Genomic DNA, 22,910 nt, shown 5'->3' on the forward strand with positions numbered 1-22,910 from the left:
CTAACGTTTGATCCCAAACCATCCTGATCAGACTTAGACCTACCAATACAAATCCTCAACGACTTATCAGTAACAAAAACATCTGAAAACATCAATCCTGACAACCGACTCCTACTAACAGAAACTAACTCACTAATCCTAAAAGCTCCAAAATATGCTAAAACGAATGCCACCCTAAACACCATTGACTCAAAGTCATTAACGCAAATATATGGCAACACATTCCACAATGAGAGCAATAACTTAAGAGAAATAGGTCTACGATTATCCGGCTTCCACGTCCTTTTCCTATAACCTTTCAATGCCTGTTGAACTGGGAAAAAACTCTTCAATGACAACAGACCATGCAATCTCAAGAAAAAAGACACACCTGAAAAAATATTAGAAACTGACCCCACCGCTAAATTCTTTCTCATCAAAAAATCCAGAAATTCAAGCGCTAAACCCACATTACTCTGAAAACAATCCACTTTATGAAAAACACAAAAATTCTGCCATTCTAACCATGCGGCCGAATACCTGGCCCATGTTGAATCAGCAATAGACCTCTTAATAGCCGAAACAACTAAGCCATCACTACAATCCATAAAGCTTCTGGGCACGGGCTCCCGAGAGAAATTGCCATCGGTTCCATACAAAAAAGTTCTTCCCGATCCTGCAGAGACAGAGCATTGTCCAACTTATTAACCCTGTCTGATTCCTGCTATCTGATACCAACAGCATCCTTCGATTTGACCACAACTTACCCCAGACCTCAACCAACCGCAAAACTGGAAATAAGGACATTCCCGTACTACTGACCGTCACAACAATAACCTTCCAATAATTGCGCCAAAACTCAAATACGAATTCACCTTGACAAAAAACCGTACCCACCCTGACCAAAAACAACTACAAAACGTAGGAAAGTTCAAAACTCCCGCCGAAAAAGTACCGCCACATAAACAAATCTTCCTTAAGCTGATGTGCCAAACTAATATAAGAACCCGAAGATGATAATCCCTTAGTATCAGCCTTCTGTCTGTCTAGGGAGCGCCTTAACCATCCCAGCATGTTTTGTAACCTCACTAGAGTCGCCGCCTTTAAAAATGGGCTCTTTACTGTTGTGTTGTTGCTGGTTATTCTGATTCTGTTTCTTAAAGCATTTGATGACGGCATGATTGCCCCCGCAAAAGGAGCACTCATGCCGAAATCTGCAGTTAGATGCAAACTTACAATTGGATTCATTGTAAGCGAAACAAAATCCTTTACTAACAGTAGAATTATTAATACTTTGTCTACCAAACTGGCTTCTCTGAGGAAGCATCAGATTCAGCCAAAGACCGATGTCTTTTTGACCCCACAGCATACTGCGATGGATGGCTAACTTCTGACGAAAACTCTCATCATAAGTCAGCCATGCCTGACCGCCGAAGCTGCGATAAGCTTCCAGTATGCTGTCAAGGTGCTGAAATAACCCCGAACAAACAGAAGGGTTCCTTTCCCCTAAAACAGAGGAAAAGATGCAAAATGCCTGCAGCCAGTTATGAAAAGATCTAAGGGGACCTTTCTTCCTATCATCCAACTCCGTCTTATCCTCTTTATTAACATTATCTCTGTTAGACGGAAGCAGAGAAAATAAATCAATAAATTCCCCCTTATAAATCTTTTCTTTAACTGGCTGCGACAGATGAAAACCCAGGGGAGACAAGTCACATGTCAATGCCTCTTTAAATAAATAACCAGGCAATGACATGGACTCCTGACTACCAATAGGGGCTGCACTACCCCCCCTAGGCGTCCCTCCCCCTGCTAACAATTGTCCTAACACCTTCCTAACTACAGACTCCATACTAACAGACAGAGGGTCGACACACGAGACAGACAAGGGAACATTGAACATCTCACCCCTCCTTCTGCTCTGCGATCCTCGGCCCTCCTCTGGAATTCCAGCTTCTGCAGCTGAGCCACGCTGATGATCCTGTTCTCTGACTCCAGCTGGCAGATCATCTTCTTCAGACGGGGAGTCAGACCAGGGGGCCCCCGTCGCTCTTCCGGCCTCCGGCACGCTCACACTTGCTGGTGCAGCCCTGCTCCTGCTAGGATTTTCAAATCCCTGGGTCAGCGCCGCGCTTTTACGACGGCGCTGACTAGATGATCCACTCTTCCTCTTCCTGGACACATGACCGGGTGCAGGAGGATGACGTGCTGAAGTCCCGGCAGACAAGATGGGCGGTGATAACTCCGCTCCGGCATTCCCCTCTTCTCTGGACGATGACGTCGGGGGGAGGAAGCTGCTGCGTCTCTGGGACCTCCTCCTTGCAGGGATTTCCTCAGTCAGCTCTGCCATCTCCTCAGGAGCGGTGAGTTGAATCACCGCAGCGTCGCCGTCCATTTCTTCCTCAGCTTCTGCTGGCCGCCTGGGCACCGCCAGGCATTGTTTAAGCCAGGCTTCTCCGCCGTCCTCGCTCGCCCTCTTCATGAACTCCTGTAGCAGGCTCTCCATCCGCTGTTCTTCTTGATCTTCAATTCTTCTGACAGCCAGCTGACGGAAGCAGCTACTTTTATAGTTAAAATTACCCGCACTTTCTGCCAGCTGATCCAATCAGCCGGCAGCAAAACAGGCGCGCAAAAACCAGACTAAACCTGTCAGAGCCAGAATACCTCAGAGCCACTGACTGAAAATTTGTTAACCCTTTCTGCACCTGAATAATGTTAACCAAATTCACAACCAAATAGTGAGGCCTGTGTTATCATGCGGTCGCTACGGCATACAAGATACCGTGCTCTGAACACACACACACACTATATACACACACACTATACACACACACACTATACACACACACACTATATACACAAACACTATATACACACACACACTATACACACATTTTATATACACACACATACATTATACGCGCACACACACTATACACGCACGCGCGCACACACTATACACGCGCGCACACACACTATACGCGCGTGCACACACACACTATACACGCGTGCGCGCACACACACTGTACACGCGAGCGCACAGACACTTTACACACGCACGCGTACACACACGCTATTATGCACACGCGCACACACACATTATACACGCGCGCGCACACACACAATACACGCGCGCACACTCACTATACACGCGCACGCACACTATACACGCGCGCGCACACTATACACGCGCACGCACACTATACACGCTCGCGCGCACACCCACTATACACGCGCGTGCGCACACACACTATACACGTGCGCACACACACACTATACACGTGCGTGCACACACACTATACACGTGCGTGCACACACACACTATACACGCGCGCACACACACACACTATACACGCGCGCACACACACACACACTATACACACACTATACACATGCGCGCACACACACACATTATACACACGCGCACACACACATTATACACGCGCGCGCACACACATTTAAACACGCACGCACACACATTATACACGCACGCGCACACACACACTATACACGCGCACACACTATACATGCGCGCGCGCGCACACTATACACGCGCGCACACTATACACGCGCGCGCGCACTATACACGCACGCACGCTATACACGCGCGCGCACACACACTATACACGCGCGCGCACACACACACACACACACATTATACACACGCGCGCGTGCGCACACTCACACTATACACACACTATACACGCGCACACACACTATACACGCACGCGCACACACTATACACGCGCGCGCGCACACACACACACACTATACACGCACGCGCACACACACACACTATAAACGCGCGCGCGTGCACACACACACTATACACGTGCGCACACATACACTATACACGCGTGCGCGCACACACACACTATACACGCGTGCGCACACACACTATACACGCGTGCGCACACACACACTATACACGCGTGCGCACACACACACTATACACGCGTGTGCACACACACACTATACACGCGTGCGCACACACACACTATACACGCGTGCGCACACACACACTATACACGCGTGCGCGCACACACACACTATACACGCGCGCACACACACACACTATACACGCGCACACACACATACACTATAAACGCGCACACACACACTATACACACGCGCGCACACACACACTATACACACGCACACACACACACTATACACACGCGCACACACACATTATACACACGTGCACACACACATTACACACACGCGCGCGCACACATTATATAAACGCACATTATGCACATACGCGCACGTGCACACACACACATTATATACACACACACATATATACATACACACATTATACACACATTATACACACAGCTGTGAGTGCTTTCCTGCAGTGACCTGGAACTCAGAAGGTGAGCCCAGGTCAACGCAGGGGCGCACACACAGCAGTGTGTGTATAATGTGTGCGTGCCTGCTGGGACAATGACATCACAGGTGCTAGTAATTTCATTCACCTGACTCCGTGAAGACAGTGCCGCCCGATATCACTACCGTGACCGGGTCTCGCAGCACTGCCATCACGGGGTCATGTGAGTCCAATGTGAACTTAGCTCACCTGACCCCCGATGTCGCTGGCAGGCTGCTGTCCTGGCCCGGTGTTCTGAGGCGGCACGTCATCCTAGCTACAGCTGATCGCGTCCTCCGATCAGCTGTTCTGCAGTCCTGTTGTGATCGCACGTGCTCCCGCGGTCACAACGGGATCTGAAGGAGCGAGGGCGCATGCGCCGCCCTCTCAGACACCAAGCTGTGTAATGCGGGCTTCAGAAACATGGCGCCGGAGATAAGCGCTATACGCAGAGGCCCACTCCGGCGCCATGTTTCTGAAGATTAGAAATTTACATACAGCCAGAGGGAAGGAGGGAGGAACAGGAGGCGCGGGGAGGCGGGGAACACGTGCATAACCGGCCCGGACATTAACAGAGAGGTGCACACGTCAATCAAAAAGTGCACGAAATTTCAAACTTTATAAAGTTGAATTTCACTGACTAAACACCCGAGCTGCACCCTAATGGTATGTACACACTGTGCCTGATAGTGCCATTACTGCACTGGCTGCACCTTATACACGAAAATCCTGATGTTTGGTTCCCTTTAGGGGTACATTGCACACTACGACATTGCAGCTGCGATGTCGGTGGGGGTTAAATTAAAAGTGACGCACTTCCGGCATCGCATGCGACATCGTAGTGTGTAAAGGCTCGATGATACGATTGACGAGCGCAAAAGCGTCATAATCGTATCATCGCTGCAGCGTCGGCGTAATCCTTAATTACGCTGACGCGACAGTCCGATGTTGTCCCTCGCTCCTGCGGCAGCACACATCGCTGTGTGTGAAGCCGCAGGAGCGAGGAACATCTCCTACCTGCGTCACCGCGGCTTCCGTAGAATATGCGGAAGGAAGGAGGTGGGCAGGATGTTTACATCCCACTCATCTCCGCCCCTCCGCTCCGATTGGCCGCCTGCCGTGTGACGTCGCAGTGACGCCGCACGACCCGCCCCCTTAACAAGGAGGCGGGTCGCCGGCCAGAGAGGCCGTCGCAGGGCAGGTGAGTGCATGTGAAGCTGGCGTAGCGATAATTTTCGCTACGCCAGCTATCACAATATATCGCCCCTGCGACGGGGGCGGGTACTATCACGTGCGACATCGCAGCATCGGCTTGCGATGTCGCAACGTGCAAAGCCCGCCTTAAACAAGCAATCAGTGTTCATATGTGATGCAAAGTCAATATCAAAATGGCATTTAAGAGTTAGATTTCTTGCAAATTTGTTAATGTCGAGTAGTGTTTTAAAAATATCAAATTTATTTGTGGGGCAAAAATTGAGACCTTTGTATAAGACCGAGATCTGATGTTGCGATATAATTTGAGCCGACAAATTCCAGACTGGACATGTTAAGTGGTTTCATATTACATGGCCTGTAAGCTACTGATTTGGAGTGCTATGTCAAGCTATGTGATGCAACATAGTATAAGGTTCTGGAGATATTCACACAACAAAGCACTCTGTACACACTATTATTTTTGGTAGATTGAGCTAATAGATTACACTGCCTATAAGCTATTGATTTGGAGTGCTATGCCAAACTACATGATGCAACGCAGTATAAAGCTGGGTTCACACTTAGCGACAACGACGTCGCTGCTACGTCACCATTTTCTGTGACGTAGCAGCGACGTCCCGTCGCTGTCACTGTGTGTGACATCCAGCAAAGACCTGGCCCCTGCTGTGAGGTCGCTGGTCGTTGCTGAATGTCCTGCTTCATTTTTTGCTCGTTGCTCTCTCGCTGTGAAGCACACATCGCTGTGTGTGATAGCGAGAGAGCGACGAACTGAAGCGAGCAGGATGCAGGGAGCCGGCGTCTGGCAGCCTGTGGTAAGCTGTAAACAAGATAAACATCGGGTAACCAAGGGAAGCCCTTTCCTTGGTTACCCGATATTTACTTTAGTTACAGCATTCGCCACTCTCACGCTGCCAGTGCCGGCTCCTGCTCCCTTCACACATAGCCAGACTACACATCGGGAAATAAGCAAAGGTTTGCTTATTACCCGATGTGTACTGTGGCTGAGTGCAGGGAGCCAGCGCTAAGCGGTGTGCGCTTGTAACCAAGGTAAATATCGGGTAACCAGAGAAGCACTTTGGTTGGTTACCCGATATTTACCTTAGTTACCAAACGCAGCATCGCTTCCACAGCGATGCGTGTCGTTATGATCGCTGATGCATCTGCTGTGTTTGACAGCTAAGCAGCGATCATAACAGTGACTTACAAGGTCGCTGTTGCGTCACAGAAAATGGTGACATAACAGCGATGTCGTTGTCGTTGTCGCTATGTGTGAACCAGCTTAAGGTTGCAGAGATATTCACACTGCAAGGCACACTGTAGAAAGTCTGTTTATGCTAGATTGAGCTAACAGATTACACCCCCTATAAGCTACTGTGTTGGAGTGCTATGCCAAGCTACATGATGCCATGCACTATGAGGTTGCAGAGATATTCACACAGCCAAGCACGCTGTACAGTACACACTATGATTTTTGGTAGATTGAGCTAACAGATTACACCACTTGGAAGCTGCTGTTTTGTTGCACTACATAAAACTGTGTGATGCAGCGCTGTATTGGATTTTAATTTGCATGCATCTATCACTGTCTCTCACTTCTACAGCGTCCTATCGCTACAATGTATTTATTTATGGACAATATGTGCCTATCACTGTCCCTCACTCCAACATCGTACTCTCCATATGATAGTCAACGCAAAATGGCGGCCTTTATACAGTTACGGGTTGCACCTACCAATCACAGAGATGACAATACTTAGCATGGCTGCGATGCCTCCGGAAGTGCTCACAACCTAAAATCTTGCTTATTGTCTGCTTTGCAACCTCTCAGCAAGTTTTATTCAAGTGACAAACCCAAACAGGAACCTGAAATACAAAAGATTGTGTTCAGGTGTGGTACATATACAACAGGTGTTCAGTATGGACATTTAAAGTTTGCTTATCCATACTCTTAATGTATCTATTTTGCTTTCAGATTGATCCAAAGAAACAGCCCTACTGGAAGAACAACAGTTCTAATGGCTGCAGACTAGTTCTGATATGGAAGTATGGTGGCGTATATCTGGATACGGACATGATCTCAACACGAGCCATTCCGATTAAAGACTTTCTAGCTGCAGAACACTCTAAATCTACTGGCAACAGTGCTTTTGGGTTTTCTACTCATCATTATTTTACTCGGCAATGTATGGAGGACTTTGTTGAGAAATATAATGGCACAGTATGGGGTCAGCAGGGGCCACGTCTCTTTACCCGGAATTTAAAAACATTTTGTGATTTACCCAAGTTTAATAGAACTGAAGATGCCATGTGTGGAAACTTTACTTACGTCAATCCCCAACGCTTCTACCCTATATTGTACACTTCTTGGAGAGAATATTACAAGGTTTGGGACAAAATGACAACTTTCAATGACTCCTATGCTTTACATCTCTGGAACTACATGAACAAATATGCAAAACTTACTATGGTGCCTGGTAGTAACACGTTAGTAGAATATCTCTACAAAGAATACTGTCCTTCTGTATATAATGCAATACTTAGGAATGAAACCACATCCCAATGAACATTACACGCTGTGACTATCTATTTTTGAATGTTTGCAATCAATCTTATATATTAATTTTGCACATACCATAAATTCTGGTTAGGCCAAACTCGCAAAACATCTTCAGTTAACATTTAAACACACTCATAAGGATCAATAACTAAATTTATAAAATTGCACCCAAAATGTTTTATTTCTCTATTACAGTGTCTATATTATTACATCCTCAAATGTCAATAAAGTATCAGATTAATGTAAATTTGAGTTTGTAAATTCGCAGATGTAATATAAACCTATTGTTACCAAATACTACAAAAATGTATAACTGCTGAAACATACAAATTAAAAGCTATGGACTTGTTCATAATTAAATATACCATATTTCTCCATTTTAAAAGACATAGTAGATTATAAGAAGCACCCCAAATTCAGAGCAAAAAAAGGTGAAAAAAATGGGGTCCATCTTGTAATCCGGTGGTGTCTTACCGGAGGAGGCAGTAGCGGTGGTGAAGGAGGCTGTGCTGGTGCAGTGGCGAAGGCTGGGGCTGCAGCGGAGGCTGAGGCTCCAGCAGAGACTTGAGCTGCGGCGGAGGCTAGTGCTACCGTGCTGGGGAAGCTGTTCTTGAACTCGGGCTGTGATGGTTGCTGCTGCTGCGGTGGAGGCTGGGGTTTGGGCTGCAGCACAGGCTGGTGCTGCCATGCTGGGACAGCTGTGCTGGGGCTCGGGCTGCGGTGGCTGCTGCTGCGGCAGCTGCGAATGGTGAGGTCTTCAAAGAAATGGCATCCGGAATCAGCACAGATTGAGCTCTAGGCTCAATGGCAAGACGAGATCTCATCTGCATAAGCGCCACCTCTGGGAGTCATTTTCCTGAAGTCCGCTGGAGGGAGATCAATGGGCCGGAGGTGGCACCTGTGCAGATGAAATCTTGAGCCGAGAGCTCCATCTGTGCATGTGCCGACTCTGGGCGGCATTATTTGAAGTCCTCACCGCCCGACCCGCAGCGCCAGTAAAGCCACTGGAGACCACACACAGACCCAGCACAGCCGCTGCAGCAGCCGGAGACCTCGCACAGCAGCTGCTGACACTGCACAGCTGCCCAAGCACCAGCCACCGCAATCCCTGCACAGCCACCCGCATCATTCCCCTGGCCCCTTGCGACCCCTTTCAAATTATAAGACGCACCAATCACTTTCCTCACAAATTGTTGAGAGGAAAAGTACGTTTTATAATCTGAAAAATACGGTAGTTTAAAAAGTTCTCCAAGTTTCAGTTTGCCATTTCTATTCCTTCATTAATTTTAAGACAACATGATATGCAGTTTTTATCAACTAAAGTCTAATAATAATGATGTGCATGACACTTTAAAATACACATGTAAATCCAGAACCACAGAAACCCATGGGTAAAAAACAAATATTCATACTTAATAAATAAAATCAATAAATTGTATTTAATCCAGAGAGGTCTCCTCAAAGGGACTGAAATCTATTTAGGTATTTTTAGAGGGGATAGATACAGTGACAATTGACAAATAAATAGAATGTATAAATATATTACAGCTTGCTCACAGTTAATACTGGATTATATGAATACATTCATAAATAGATAATAAGTAACTACATCAATTTCCTCACCAATTGGCAATAGATAATATATAAAAAAATGTAATTTAATTATAGATAAGATAGACATACCTTATATATCATACTTCAATTATTTTATATACAGGTATTTACTCACAGTGATGACAAGTACACAGTATAACACTTATAAACACAGTGGTTATGTTAGCACTTTTAATTTTATATATTTGCTCTCAGTGATGACAAGTACATAGTAAATGCTGATATACATAGTAGTTGAGTCAGCCCAATGTCATTCGTTATGTCACTAAGGTCTGCCACTAAATCCTCACAGTAGAATACTCCTGATCAGCCATATAATTAGTTTTCTAGAAGGTGTACATACCATATAGTTGTATGCTAGGTGATCCAGGTGTAAGGCAGACAGTCCCTCCACCTTAACACATGTTTCACCCAGCTTCTTCTGGAGACAAGTAAAATGAAAAGTGCTATTTTTTTAATATTTTTTTAAAATATGATTAAATAAAATTTATTGATTTTATTTCTTAACCATTTATCACTTTTCTTACCCATAGGTTTATGTACTAAACAAAGGGTTCTGGAATTAAACGCTATGTAGTTTGCAGCCTTTTCCAAGTATCTGATTTTTCTCTTTTGGGAATTTCCTTCTATGTAATATAGGCTTGATGTCAGCTCTGTGTATATCCCAGGATGCTGCATCACCACAGTTTTAATCCTTTAATCTCCGAGCTTGTTTTCACCTTCATGACTCGGCCATTATTTCCAAATTGTACCATAGTCACTTTATGATATAATAAATCTGGAATGCTTCAATGGATCACAGTGATTCTGAGACTGTTTTTTCGTGACTTCTCGTACTTCATCAAAGTAGTAAATTAGGACAATATTTTTTTCTGTTTATTTGTAAAAATATAGAAAATTTGGGAAAAATTTTGAAATATCTCAATTTTACACTTTGAGTCTTTATATATTAACCCAGAGAGTTATGTCACACAAAATAGTTAATAAATAATATTTCCCATATTCTCATTATGTGTACTTTACATCAGCTCCATTTTTGAAAAATGATTTTTTTTGTTAGAAGGGTTTAAAGTTTATCAGCAATTTCAAATTTTTCTCCAAAAATTTACAAAACCATTTTTTAGGGACCCCAACACATTTCAAGTGACTTTTAGAAACCTAGGTGAAATAAAATATCCAAAAGCTACATCATTCGAAAAACTGCACCCCTCAAAGTTCTCAAAACAACATCCAAAAAGTTTATTAACTCTTCAAGTGCTTCACAGTAACTAAAGCAATGTGGAAGGAAAAAATGAAAATTTAGATTTTTCCCATTAAAATGTTATGTTAGCCTCAAATTTTGCATTTTCACAAGAATAACAAGAGTAAATGCAAAATAGAATTTGTTGTGCATTTTATTCTGAGTGTGCCAATACCTCATATGTGGTGGAAATCTACTATCTACTCTTTGGGCACACGGCAGAACTCTGAAGGGAAGGAGCGCCATTTGAATTTTAGAGCACAAACTTGTCTGGATACTATGTCACATTTGAACAGCCCCTGATGTGCCTAAACAGTAAAAATCCCCCACATGGACACTAGACCCCTAAAGGAATTTATCTAGATGTTTGGTGAGCACCTTGAAGCCCCAGGTGCTTCACAGAATTTTAGACCATTGAGCCGTAAAAATAAATAAATAGATTTTTCCCACAAAAATGTTACTGTAGCCCCAAATATTTTATTTCACAAGGGCAAAAGGAGAAAATGCACCAAATAATTTGTAGTGCAATTCCTCCTGACTATGATGATACCTCATATGTGGTGGAAATCAACTGTCTTTGCCTGCAGCAGGGATCAGAAGGGAAGGAGCGTCATTTGAATTTTAGAGTGCAAAATTGTCTGGAATTGATAGCAAATGCCATGTCGAATGTGGAGAGCCCCTGATGTCCTAAATAGTGGACCTTCCCCACAAGTGGCCTCCATTGGAAGTTAGACCCCTCAAGGTAATTATCTAGATCAGGGGTCCTCAAATCATGGCCTGCGGGCCACATGTAGCCCCCTGAGGCCATTTATCCAACTCTGCCACATTTCCAGAATGGGCACCTCTTTCATTGGTGGTCAGTGGAGGAGCACAGGATGCATCCGCATCCTGTGCTCCTGGCAGGGGCGGACCGGCCATTTACTCAGGGGGTCAATTGTCCTCTGGGCCGGTCTATAAGCAGTAGTTTCAGGCCACCTGGCCATCTGCCTCATTGGTGTGAGTGGCTGCTCCGACCAGAAGCTCCCTGCCTGCAGTGACAGGAGGCCGGCAGCTACACACACTGCTTTATGGAAGTTGAATTCAGCCACACACATGGAGCCAACTTGGTGGCGGGGCCAGGGTCATGCAGGGCTGATTTGCCGGAGCTTCACTGCAAAGGAGCTGATTTCTGACTTCCTGTTCCTGCTCTCCGCTGAAGCCGGGCTCGAGTGCTTGTACAGACACTTGTTTGAGGGTAAATATACATACTTGGTTCTGTGTTTTTGTGCTTTGTTGTGCTGTAGCACCCACAGGGCAAGGGGTTAACTTCACTCGTCACCGGGCCGGTGATGTTGGGTCAAGGGGGATGTCACGCGTTGACCCCTTTGCCCGAGGTGTACAATAAAGAAGGGGGGTGATAATGGATGTTTGATTTCTTGTCGCCATCTGCGGTTTGCGGCCAGGGAATAGCCGCCGCTGTTGTCGCTGTCCTCCGGGGCTGATGGTTGTAGCAGCTGAGATGTTTCTGCTCCCCACAGGTGGAGCGGGCCCCAGGGAGGATGATAAAGTAGTAATGGCTGGCGCCGAAGCGCGGGGCGATGACGCCTGCAAAGACAGGCAGACACAGTCTCTGCGGGTTCAAGGTCTCTTTAGTATAAGCTTTATGGATCAAAAGTGTCCCGGGAATATTAATGTTGGCAAGGTGAACAGATATTCCCAAATTTTCAAATTTTATTACAATATAAAAAACACACCAAAGTGTAAAACACAAGAATGACCATATAGGTCATGCAAACATAATTGTTGTCAATTGACAGGATACATATGTGAAGGTATCAACAGGTTCACAAACACATGATAATATTGGAGCAAAAGGACTTAGCTTATAGACTATAGCTAGTTATTCTTTCCAACACCATGAATGTGAGGCATAGCAGTCCATACAAGTCCAAGCAGTTATATGCTGTTGCTCTTCAAATGTCCTTTATATCAGGGGTGAACCATCAGTCTTCATGACAATAATAAAGGAACTCCACCTCAGGGACTCTACCTACCTGTGTTTCCCCACACAGAAAGTGTGGTTCATCAGGAGGCTATGAGGTAAATACATTGTATCAAAAACATGGAGATACATACAGGGTGCAGAGTTTAAAAACAATACCACAATGGCATGAAGATAGAGGGGGAAAGTATAATATACATAGTACTTGCCCAGAATGATATGGAATTCAGATATGCAGGTCCATGGTGTCAGATGTAAGGATCCACGGTGGTGCAGATAATGCTGTGCAGATAACCACCACAGTCCAAATGAGCGTCATGGACCTGCATAACCACCTGGGGGTATAAGTAGCCCACATTATCCAGAACAGCTGAGGGCGATCAGAGGCAGTGCTCGTCGCCGTCAGAGTTCCGAGTGCGCATGCCCGAGGTGGCGCGCGCAGTGCGCACGCGCCGAACGGGAGCCCATGAGGATCAATATCTAATAATAAGAGGCGACCGCTACCACGCATGCGCGCGGTCTCCGAAGTGGCGTGCGCAGTATGCACGCGCCAAACGGAAGCCCATACAGATCAAGTCTAATAATAAGAGGCAACCGCCACCGCGCATGCGCGCGATCTCCATCAGTGCGGCGCCCATAACAAATAAGGAAAATCACAGTGGGTATAGGCACGCATGTGCAATAGCATAGAAATGGGACTTAGAAATATTCCCTATTACATGGTATACAATTAAATGCATAGGTGCCGCACTAGTGGACATATAGAAATAATGTATATAGTCAGAGAAGTGCAGCAAGGATATCATATAGTGTAAAAGGGACTTGGTAGGAACCATAAATATTACTTGGAGATACAGCATACATAACCAATATACTCATTCCATATTCCCAATAGCAAATCCCATTATAGGCAAGTAGTGTGTAATGAAAGATAAAAGTGAAAATAGTATCCATCAATATGGATAGACCCCCTGTACAAAAGGGGGGGTTTTCTTCCAGATATGGCATAAAGGATTTTCCAAGACAGTTTTTTCACCCTAACAAAGCTAAATGGGGAGGAAGCAATTGAAAGAAAGCTGTTCATTCAGCCCCCCCGGGGTAAGGGAGCCCATTTTAAATATCCATGCTGACTCTTTCTGCAACAAAAGCCTGCCAAAATCTCCACCCCTAGGGCTAGATTTAACCAGCTCTAGTACAGAGAAACAAATATGAGTTGCATCACACGATGAACCGCGTTGATGTGGCGGGAGATTGGTGTATCCCGTCTGTTCCGGATATCAGAAAGGTGTTCCCCCACTCTCCTCCGGAATTCTCTCAGGGTCTTGCCAACATAGTCCATAGGACATGTGCAAGATGCCCTATAGACAACTCCGGAGGTCCGGCAATTACTAAAATCGCGTAAATAGAAAGTTTTACCCGTAGCCGCACTCGTAACTTCCTTACATTGTTCCATTGATCCACAATACTTGCAATTACCACAGCGAAACATGCCAGAAATACGTCTCTCTAACCAAGTTCCTTCTGGTCTTGGTGCCTGATACATGCTATGTGTGAGTCTATCCCCCAGGGAGCGTCCCCGCCTATAAGTAATACACGGAGATTCTGTAATATGCTTAGATAGGTCGGGATCAGCCCTCAGAATCCCCCAGTGTTTTTTAATCACCGAGAAGACTCGATCGGACTGGGTGTCAAACGTGCCTATGATACGTGTGATATTAGAGTTGTTCTTACGTGTCCTGGGGGTCATGAGGGTATGCCTGTTGGTACTTTGAGCATAGGCATAGGATTGCTGTAAAATATGTCTAGGATAGCCACGATCTAGGAATCGATCAAAAAATCCTTTATGCCATATCTGGAAGAAAACCCCCCCTTTTGTACAGAGGGTCTATCCATATTGATGGATACTATTTTCACTTTTATCTTTCATTACATACTACTTGCCTATAATGGGATTTGCTATTGGCTATATGGAATGAGTATATTGGTTATGTATGCTGTATCTCCAAGTAATATTTATGGTTCCTACCAAGTCCCTATTACACTATATGATATCCTTGCTGCACTTCTCTGACTATATACATTATTTCTATATGTCCACTAGTGCGGCACCTATGCATTTAATTGTATACCATTGTCCTCCAGCGATCTTCACCACCGGTTATCCAGGATTAATTGTAATAGGGAATATTTCTAAGTCCCATTTCTATGGTATTGCGCATGCATGCCTATACCCACTGTGATTTTCCTTATCTGTTATGGGCGCCGCACTGATGGAGATCGCGCGCATGCGCGGTGGCGGTTGCCTCTTATTATTAGACTTGATCTGTATGGGCTTCCGTTTGGCGCGTGCGTACTGCGCGCACCACTTCGGAGACCGCGCGCATGCACGGTAGCGGTCGCCTCTTATTATTAGATATTGATCCTCATGGGCTCCCGTTCGGCGCGTGCGCACTGCGCGCGCCACCTCGGGCATGCGCACTCGGAACTCTGACGGCGACGAGCACTGCCTCTGATCGCCCTCAGCTGTTCTGGATAATGTGGGCTACTTATACCCCCAGGTGGTTATGCAGGTCCATGACGCTCATTTGGACTGTGGTGGTTATCTGCACAGCATTATCTGCACCACCGTGGATCCTTACATCTGACACCATGGACCTGCATATCTGAATTCCATATCATTCTGGGCAAGTACTATGTATATTATACTTTCCCCCTCTATCTTCATGCCATTGTGGTATTGTTTTTAAACTCTGCACCCTGTATGTATCTCCATGTTTTTGATACAATGTATTTACCTCATAGCCTCCTGATGAACCACACTTTTTGTGTGGGGAAACGCATCGAGGTGGAGTCCCTGAGGTGGAGTTCCTTTATTGTTGTCATGAAGGCTGATGGTTCACCCCTGATATAAAGGACATTTGAAGAGTAACAGCATATAACTGCTTGGACTTGTATGGACTGCTATGCCTCACATTCATGGTGTTGGAAAGAATAACTAGCTATAGTCTATAAGCTAAGTCCTTTTGCTCCAATATTATCATATGTTTGTGAACCTGTTGATACCCTCACATATGTATCCTGTCAATTGACAACAATTATGTGTGCATGACCTATATGGTCATTCCTGTGTTTTACACTTTGGGGTGTTTTTTATATTGTAATTCAAGGTCTCTTTACTCACAGTCCTAGTTTACCTGGGAGATGCCGGTCACTGCCGTTATAGGCCCCAGCGGATCCCGAGCAATTCGAGGTCACCGCCGGTGTTCCCACTGTGAGTCTTTTCTGGTCGGGGTCCCTCCAATCCCGATGTAGGTTGAATATGGAACAGGCTGTGGGTGTTTCCTGCACTCTCCTCATACCCTGGAATCCCGTGTAGCTGTTGAGAACCCAGGCCAAGCTATCTGCTCCAAGCCACGGGTCCTATGGCGCTCCAAGAAATGTGAGGTAAAAGAAGATTGGACCGAGGTCCCAGGTGTGTCTCTCACTTCAAGCTGTTCCCAGGGTTGACTAGCTATGTGTGTAGATGCTCCTTCCCTTTTCCCAAGTGGTGCCCGTCCCACCGGGTGGTTGTCCTAGTAACTGGGAAAGTCCTATGTCTCGTGATGGCCACCCCCTGTCTACCCCAGGTCATCCCCCCCGGTGGAAAAGCACCAAACTGTTTGTGGTGTGTGAATGTGAGAAACACCAGTGATTAACCTCTCCTTACCCAGGATGAGTACTACATCTTAAGGGAGATGCAGTACCCTATGACAACTGAAGCCTCAGGGGTGCCACAGTGCTACCTGTGTATGTGGCCTGACTGTTTGTGTATGTATGCATATATGAGGCCTGACTGTGTGTATGTATTTATGAGGCCTGGCCCTGTGTGTGTGTGTGTGTGTGTGTGTATGTGTGTGTGTATGTATACTTGATGCCTGGATGTGTGTGTGTGTTTCTGTGTGTATGTGTATTTATATTTGAGGCCTGGCTGTGTGTGCGTGTGTGTTTGTGTGTGTGTGTATGTAAGTATATATGAGGCCTGGCTGAGTGTGTGTGTGTGTGTGTGTGTGTCTGTGTGTGTATGTGTGTGTATATGAGGCTTGGGTGTGTGTTTGTGTGTATATGAGTCCTGGTTGTGTGTGTGTGTGTGTGTGTGTGTGTGAATGAGGCCTGGCTGTGTGTGTGTATATATACAGTATAAACCTGTCCATGTCTATGTGGAATCCTGCCTACAGTATATATGTGCATCTGTATATAAGCCAGGATATATGACCGCAGGTAATATCTCCCATAGCAAGAGATGTATAATTGACACACCCACCAGGACCGAGGGGCACTCGGAACCAGGCCGGTTCTGTCCTGGGAGGATGATGTCACGGCGGCAGGGCCCGACTCCGTGACTCTAGCGGTGTCGCTTTTTAAATTGGATGTTGGGGGATATTTACAGCGGATAAGTCGTGATGCCACCCATGGTATGCGGCAAGATATGGGCCGCCACTGCCGTTCAGTTCTCCTGTGGTCGGTGTGATGCAGCAGAGGTGGTTCAGCTCTCGACGGGTACAGCTTAACCCCAGGGCAGGAGATGGTGTACGGTGGGGGGACTTAACGTTGGGATGTGTGACGCCCTGGACTAGTCAGGTCGTCCCAGGTAGTCACACACAACACCACACCCCCCTCCCGATTAGGGAACATCAGTCAAACTAAAAACCTTGTCACCATCCTCCAGGTTTGATGTCCACACCAGGGGGCGGAGCCAGGCGGTTGGCTCCGCCCACCGAGGAGTTCACAGGCCTGGAGGCGGGAAAACACACACACAAGTTCAAGTTGACAGTGCAAAGTAGTCTAGAGGAGGTTGAGAGCAGTCAAGTTCATGGTCAGTCTTGTGTCCAGGCCTGCCAGGAGACTACCAGGTGGCTGGGTCGGAGCCCAGTCGCCATTGGCAAGGAGGCAGACTGTGGTGGCCGCCTGAAGGAGCTGAGATTACAGCCGGTGGAACCGTAGGGATCGGGGTCGGGCGGTGGCCCGCCGGTACCGAACCGGGGAACCGATTGGAAACCGAAGCACTAGGAGGGGTACTCAGACCCAGTACAAAGCCCTGAACTGACGGGGCTGAGTCAAATCAACTGATTGCGGACTGGACTTAAGGACCTATCCCACACAAGCCCCGTTAGAAGACAACAGCCATTCCATACAGGGTAAAGCCACCGCCAAGGCATAGAGACCCAAAGGGCCAGCATCTGCGGGCAAATGGGCTCCTACGGCATATACAAGTCAGGGAGCGGACTACTGGTGTCTAGGCATAGAAGTCAAGCATTTACACACAGAGGTGCAGGAGAAAGGCGGAAAGCACCAACCTATGCTGGGAGAAGCTGCAGCTGGCTGCTGGCCCAGTTCATCACTCCGTTTGGTTTACCAGAGACTCCAGTGTGTTGTGTCAGAGTGAGTACACCAGTGCCATCAGCACCGCACCGCAACACTTCACCCTGCACCCTGCACCCCAGCCCTCGCCAACCGGGCCCCGGGACCAACACCCCCCTACCCACGGAGGGGTCAACACCTAGCTGCGCCATTACACCGCTCCCGGGAGCCCCCATACCTTCACCGCAGCGGTGGTGTTTACAATCACCACAACCCGTGGGTGGCGTCATGAACTTACATCCCAAACCAAACCACCGCTGCCCCGGTCGTGGAACTTCTCACCCAAGCCCACGCTTGTAACACCAACTCCCTTGCAGAGCGACGTGACCCCCGGGTCCGTGAGAGGCTCAAGCCAACACCCGCAGTATGAGCACGGATCCGAGCGGCTCGGCGGTCGCAGCCGAGCCCGTGGGGCGGTACATATGCAGGACTGAAGCCGCAGGCAATGACTGAACAACACAGTGGTATGCAGTCACGAGTTCTTTACTTGTCAGTTCCAGGTTATCACAACTGGTCAAATGCTGCCCTCAGAGTGCTGAGTTTTGCTGTAATGGGATACTGCTGATCCTAGGTAGTTCAGAGGCCTAAGACCGGTGTCCCGTTCTGTATTCCTTTCCTGGTTGTCTTCCAGCGCTGGCCTCTCCCACCTGCCCCGCACCTCACATACAGTGCCCTGAGCCGGTGTCCGTGGACCCTATTTTGGGTGGCTTGTTAGTCCTATCCCTTGGCCCTATATGATCACTTTCCAGCAGATTAGTGTGCATTTGTGGCTTCGGCACATGAAGCTACTGTAGCCTCTGGCTTTGCTAGCTGAGTCTGGTTGTTCTCCACTAGTCTAGGAGCCAGTCCCCTTTGTGGCCAAGTCCCTCGACAATGGTACGACGGCTGTGGTTGCGAGCCCACGGGTAGATTTCTTACTTCCCATAGCTCTAAGACTCCTTCCTTTCCTCCTAAACTCATTCCCTGGTCCCTTGGATGAGCTCCTGCAGTTCCTGCCCTCAGGACCTCTCCCTTGCACTGACTGCTTCTGTCTGTGTCTCTCTGTCTCTCTGTAAAGGTGTCTCCTCTCACTAACTCCAGACTGGCTCGGGACTGTGCTCCCCCTAAGGAGCAACTCACCCTCACCACGGCCTAATGGAGTGTAACTATGAAGAGAGTGTGTGTGTGTGTATATGTGTGTGTGTATGTGTGTGTGTGTGTGTGTATGTGTGTGTGTGTGTGTGTGTGTTTGTAATAGTCTGTGGCCTCCTCCTTACCATGGAATGGGGTATCACACCTCTGGCTGAGGTGCAGTACCTCTGTGGTTACTGGACCCTCAGAGGCGCCACATAAACACCAGTCTTTGTGTATCATATGTAATGTATACAGCATACTATAGTATGGTGCTGGATATATATAGTATATAATGTAGAGTTGTGTGCATATATAGTGTAGAGATGTTTATAAAGTTTGGTCCTGTGTATATATTGTGGAATCCACACTATAGTATATACACTGGCACATCTCTACACTATGTAGTATATACACAGCTCCACACTATATTGTGTAAAGGGGGCTTTACGCGCAGCGGCATCGCTAGCGATGTTGCTCGTGAAAGCACCCGCCCCCGTCGTTTGTGCGTCATGGGCAAATCGCTGCCCGTGGCGCACAATATCGCTAACACCCGTCACACGTACTTACCTTAGTAGTGACGTCGCTGTGGGCGGAAAACAACTTCTTCGCTAAGGGGGAGGTTCGTGTGCGTCGTCACAGCGACGTCACACAGCGACCGACCAATAGAAGCGGTGGGGCGGAGAACAGCCGCATTAATAACATGCCCACCTCGTTGCCGGAGGACGTATGTAAGCTATTGCTCGTCGTTCCTGGGGTGTCACACGTAGCGATGTGTGCTGCCTCAGGAACGACGAACAACCTACGTCCACAACGACCAACGAGATTTTGAAAATGAACGACGTGTCAATGATCAACGATAAGGTGAGTTTTTTGATTGTTAACACTCGCTCGGAGCTTGTTCATGCAACAACGTCGCTAACGATGCCGGATGTGCGTCACGAATTCCATGATCCCGACGACATATCGTTTGATATGTCGTTGCGTGTAACGGGGCCTTAACACAGTATATATTGTTGAGCTGTGTATATGTGGTGTCCCTGAGGCTTCAGTCGCCACAGGGTATTGCATCTGTCTTAAGGTGCAGTATTTATCCATAGTAAGAGGAGGTTAACCACTGGTGTTCATAACTTACACAACATCCTGTGCTCATGGCTTACACAGCACAGCCAGACAGCAGTTACACAACATAGGTGGTCACCATAGCAATGTTTTTTTTCCCGGGCAGGGTGACTCATCAGGAAGCTGGGGGCTGACTGGGGAAGTTACAGAACACACAGGAAATCACTTCAGATCAGTCTGAGATGCAGGAGAAGCAAGGTCACTGAGGGGTGTGCTTCACAGCTCCCCTCAGAAAGACCGCTCGGGATGAGTGCTTCAGAGCTATCCCGGAGAAGGAGAAAAGGCAGGACATCATGGCCTCATAGGACCACGGTGGCGGAGGGTGTGCTTCAGAGCTCCCTCCATTAGGACCGGACAGACTGGAAAGGACTGGGCAGACTAAGAGAAACAGGAGATGATCGGGTGGAGCTGGTGAGACAGAGGAGAAAAATGGTAGCCGGAGGGTGAGCCCCAACAGCCCCTTCGGGACTGGCACCGTCAGGGTGCAGAGCCCCAGGGTAGAACATACTTCACGTTGGACTACCAGAATCTGCAGGAAAGGGGGACTTCATGTCCCATTGCCCACCACCAGAGAGATCCCGGGGCACAGAAGCATATAGAGATAGTCAAGATCACGGTCGGGCCTATAATTGTTTTGCACTGCCTGCGAACGTTATGGTAACTAAAGCCAAGAACTCTGGGGTCCCCAAGTAGCTTCACGCCATGGGGATCCACACTACAAGGCGCAAGGAGGAAGGTCTCACACGCTCCACAACACCGATGGTGACCTTTGATTTATCTGGGATCAGTTGGAGCCCAGCATGGCAGTGACTGGTACCCTGAGGGCAGCATCCTAAGAACTGTGAGTAAAAGACCCGGACCCGCAACTGCTTCCTCAGCCTCTTATTACCGGCGCCCTGCGCTTCAGTGCCAAAGGCCCTTCCCCCCGTTGTCACCTCCTCCATGGAGCTCGCGCCACCTGTAGGGAGCTGGACTATCTGAGCTGCGGTAACATCAGCCCCGGAAGAGAGCAACATCTACCAGTGGCGGCTAATCCCTGGCCAACAACACAACAACCCCAAAATACCACTGACCCATTGACGGGCACCCCTGCAGGACCCGTGGGGCGCTACATTTTGGTGCTGCGAGCAGGGTCATGTACCCATAACAATGGGTACTGTGCGCTAGAGTTGAGCGAGGTTCAAGGTTCGCCAATTTCATGTTCGAGTGATTTTGGGGGGTGCTCGAGATCGAACTCGAGCTTTACGACAGTTCGAGTTAGGTTCGAGAACGGTTCGATCACCATAATTGTGGCTTTTCACAGTAAGGCTATGTGCACATGTTGCTATCTGCATGCGTCCTGCGTCCCCAGCACAATTCCTCTCCCTTTCCTTCTCACCGATCACGGGCGTCTCGCTCCACGTCTGTCACAAATCTGCGGCGTCTTTTCCTCTTTAGAAAATGGTTGCCGCTTCATTAGTCAATTAGTTATTCCGTGCTTTCCCCGCCCACCGGCGCCTAAGATTGATTGCAGTCATGTCCCCAATCCCCAAGCTGAGTGACAGCTGTGTCACTGCAACCAATCACAGCCGCCGGCGGGCGGGTCTATATCATGCAGTAAAATAAATAAATAATTAAAAAAAAAACAAAAAAAATGCGGTTCCCCCATATTTGATATCAGCCAGAATAAAGCCGCATGGCTGGAGGCTAGAGTGGTACCTTGCTTAACGAGAACAATCCGTTCAGGGACTGTGCTTGTTAATCAAGTTACTCGTTCAACAGAGCAAGATTTCCCATAGGAAATCATTGCAATGCTGACAATTCGTTCCACAATGTGTTAAATGTCACATCCTGGTCCCCTATTCTATCATTCCACACATGCACACAAACATGTACAAACACACAGAAACTCACACAAACACACACACACAAACAAGCACACATGCACACGCACACATTATATGCTCACCTTACCTTCCGTTCCATCGCCGGTCTCCTGGGACTTGCTGTTCTCCGGTGTGAGCCGTGTATCAGGTAACCATAACGACGAGGGCGGAACTTCCTGCCAGAGCACTGACGTCAAAGGCAGAGCCGCTTGCCTCTGATTGGCCAGCGCGCTGCCTTTGACAAGCAGTGACAGGAACCAGGAAGTTCCTTCTTCGTTGCTATGGATGCCGATGCCTGGAGTGGAGCGAGGCGGAGCACTACAGGACCCAGGAGGCCGGCGATGAAACGGAAGGTACAGATATTATATGCTCACCTTACCTTCCGTTCCACCGCCGGCCTCATGGTACTTGTAGTTCGCCGCGATGTACCCGGGAACTACAAGAACCATGAGCGCGGC

At 47.6% G+C, this 22,910-nt stretch overlaps 1 protein-coding gene across 1 annotated transcript in view; it reads left to right on the forward strand.

Moving 5' to 3' along the window:
- The window catches only part of LOC142296911 (alpha-1,4-N-acetylglucosaminyltransferase-like), a 114,860-nt gene extending 106,417 nt beyond the window's left edge, over positions 1-8,443 (forward strand). Inside the window, exon 2 of the mRNA XM_075341024.1 lies at positions 7,539-8,443. Coding sequence (XP_075197139.1) covers positions 7,539-8,129 — 591 coding nt within the window. The 3' untranslated portion in view covers positions 8,130-8,443. The remainder of the gene's footprint in view (positions 1-7,538) is intronic.
- Positions 8,444-22,910: the final 14,467 nt, after the last annotated feature.

This window comes from Anomaloglossus baeobatrachus, chromosome 3, assembly GCF_048569485.1.
Source record: "Anomaloglossus baeobatrachus isolate aAnoBae1 chromosome 3, aAnoBae1.hap1, whole genome shotgun sequence".
Lineage (NCBI taxonomy): Eukaryota > Metazoa > Chordata > Amphibia > Anura > Aromobatidae > Anomaloglossus > Anomaloglossus baeobatrachus.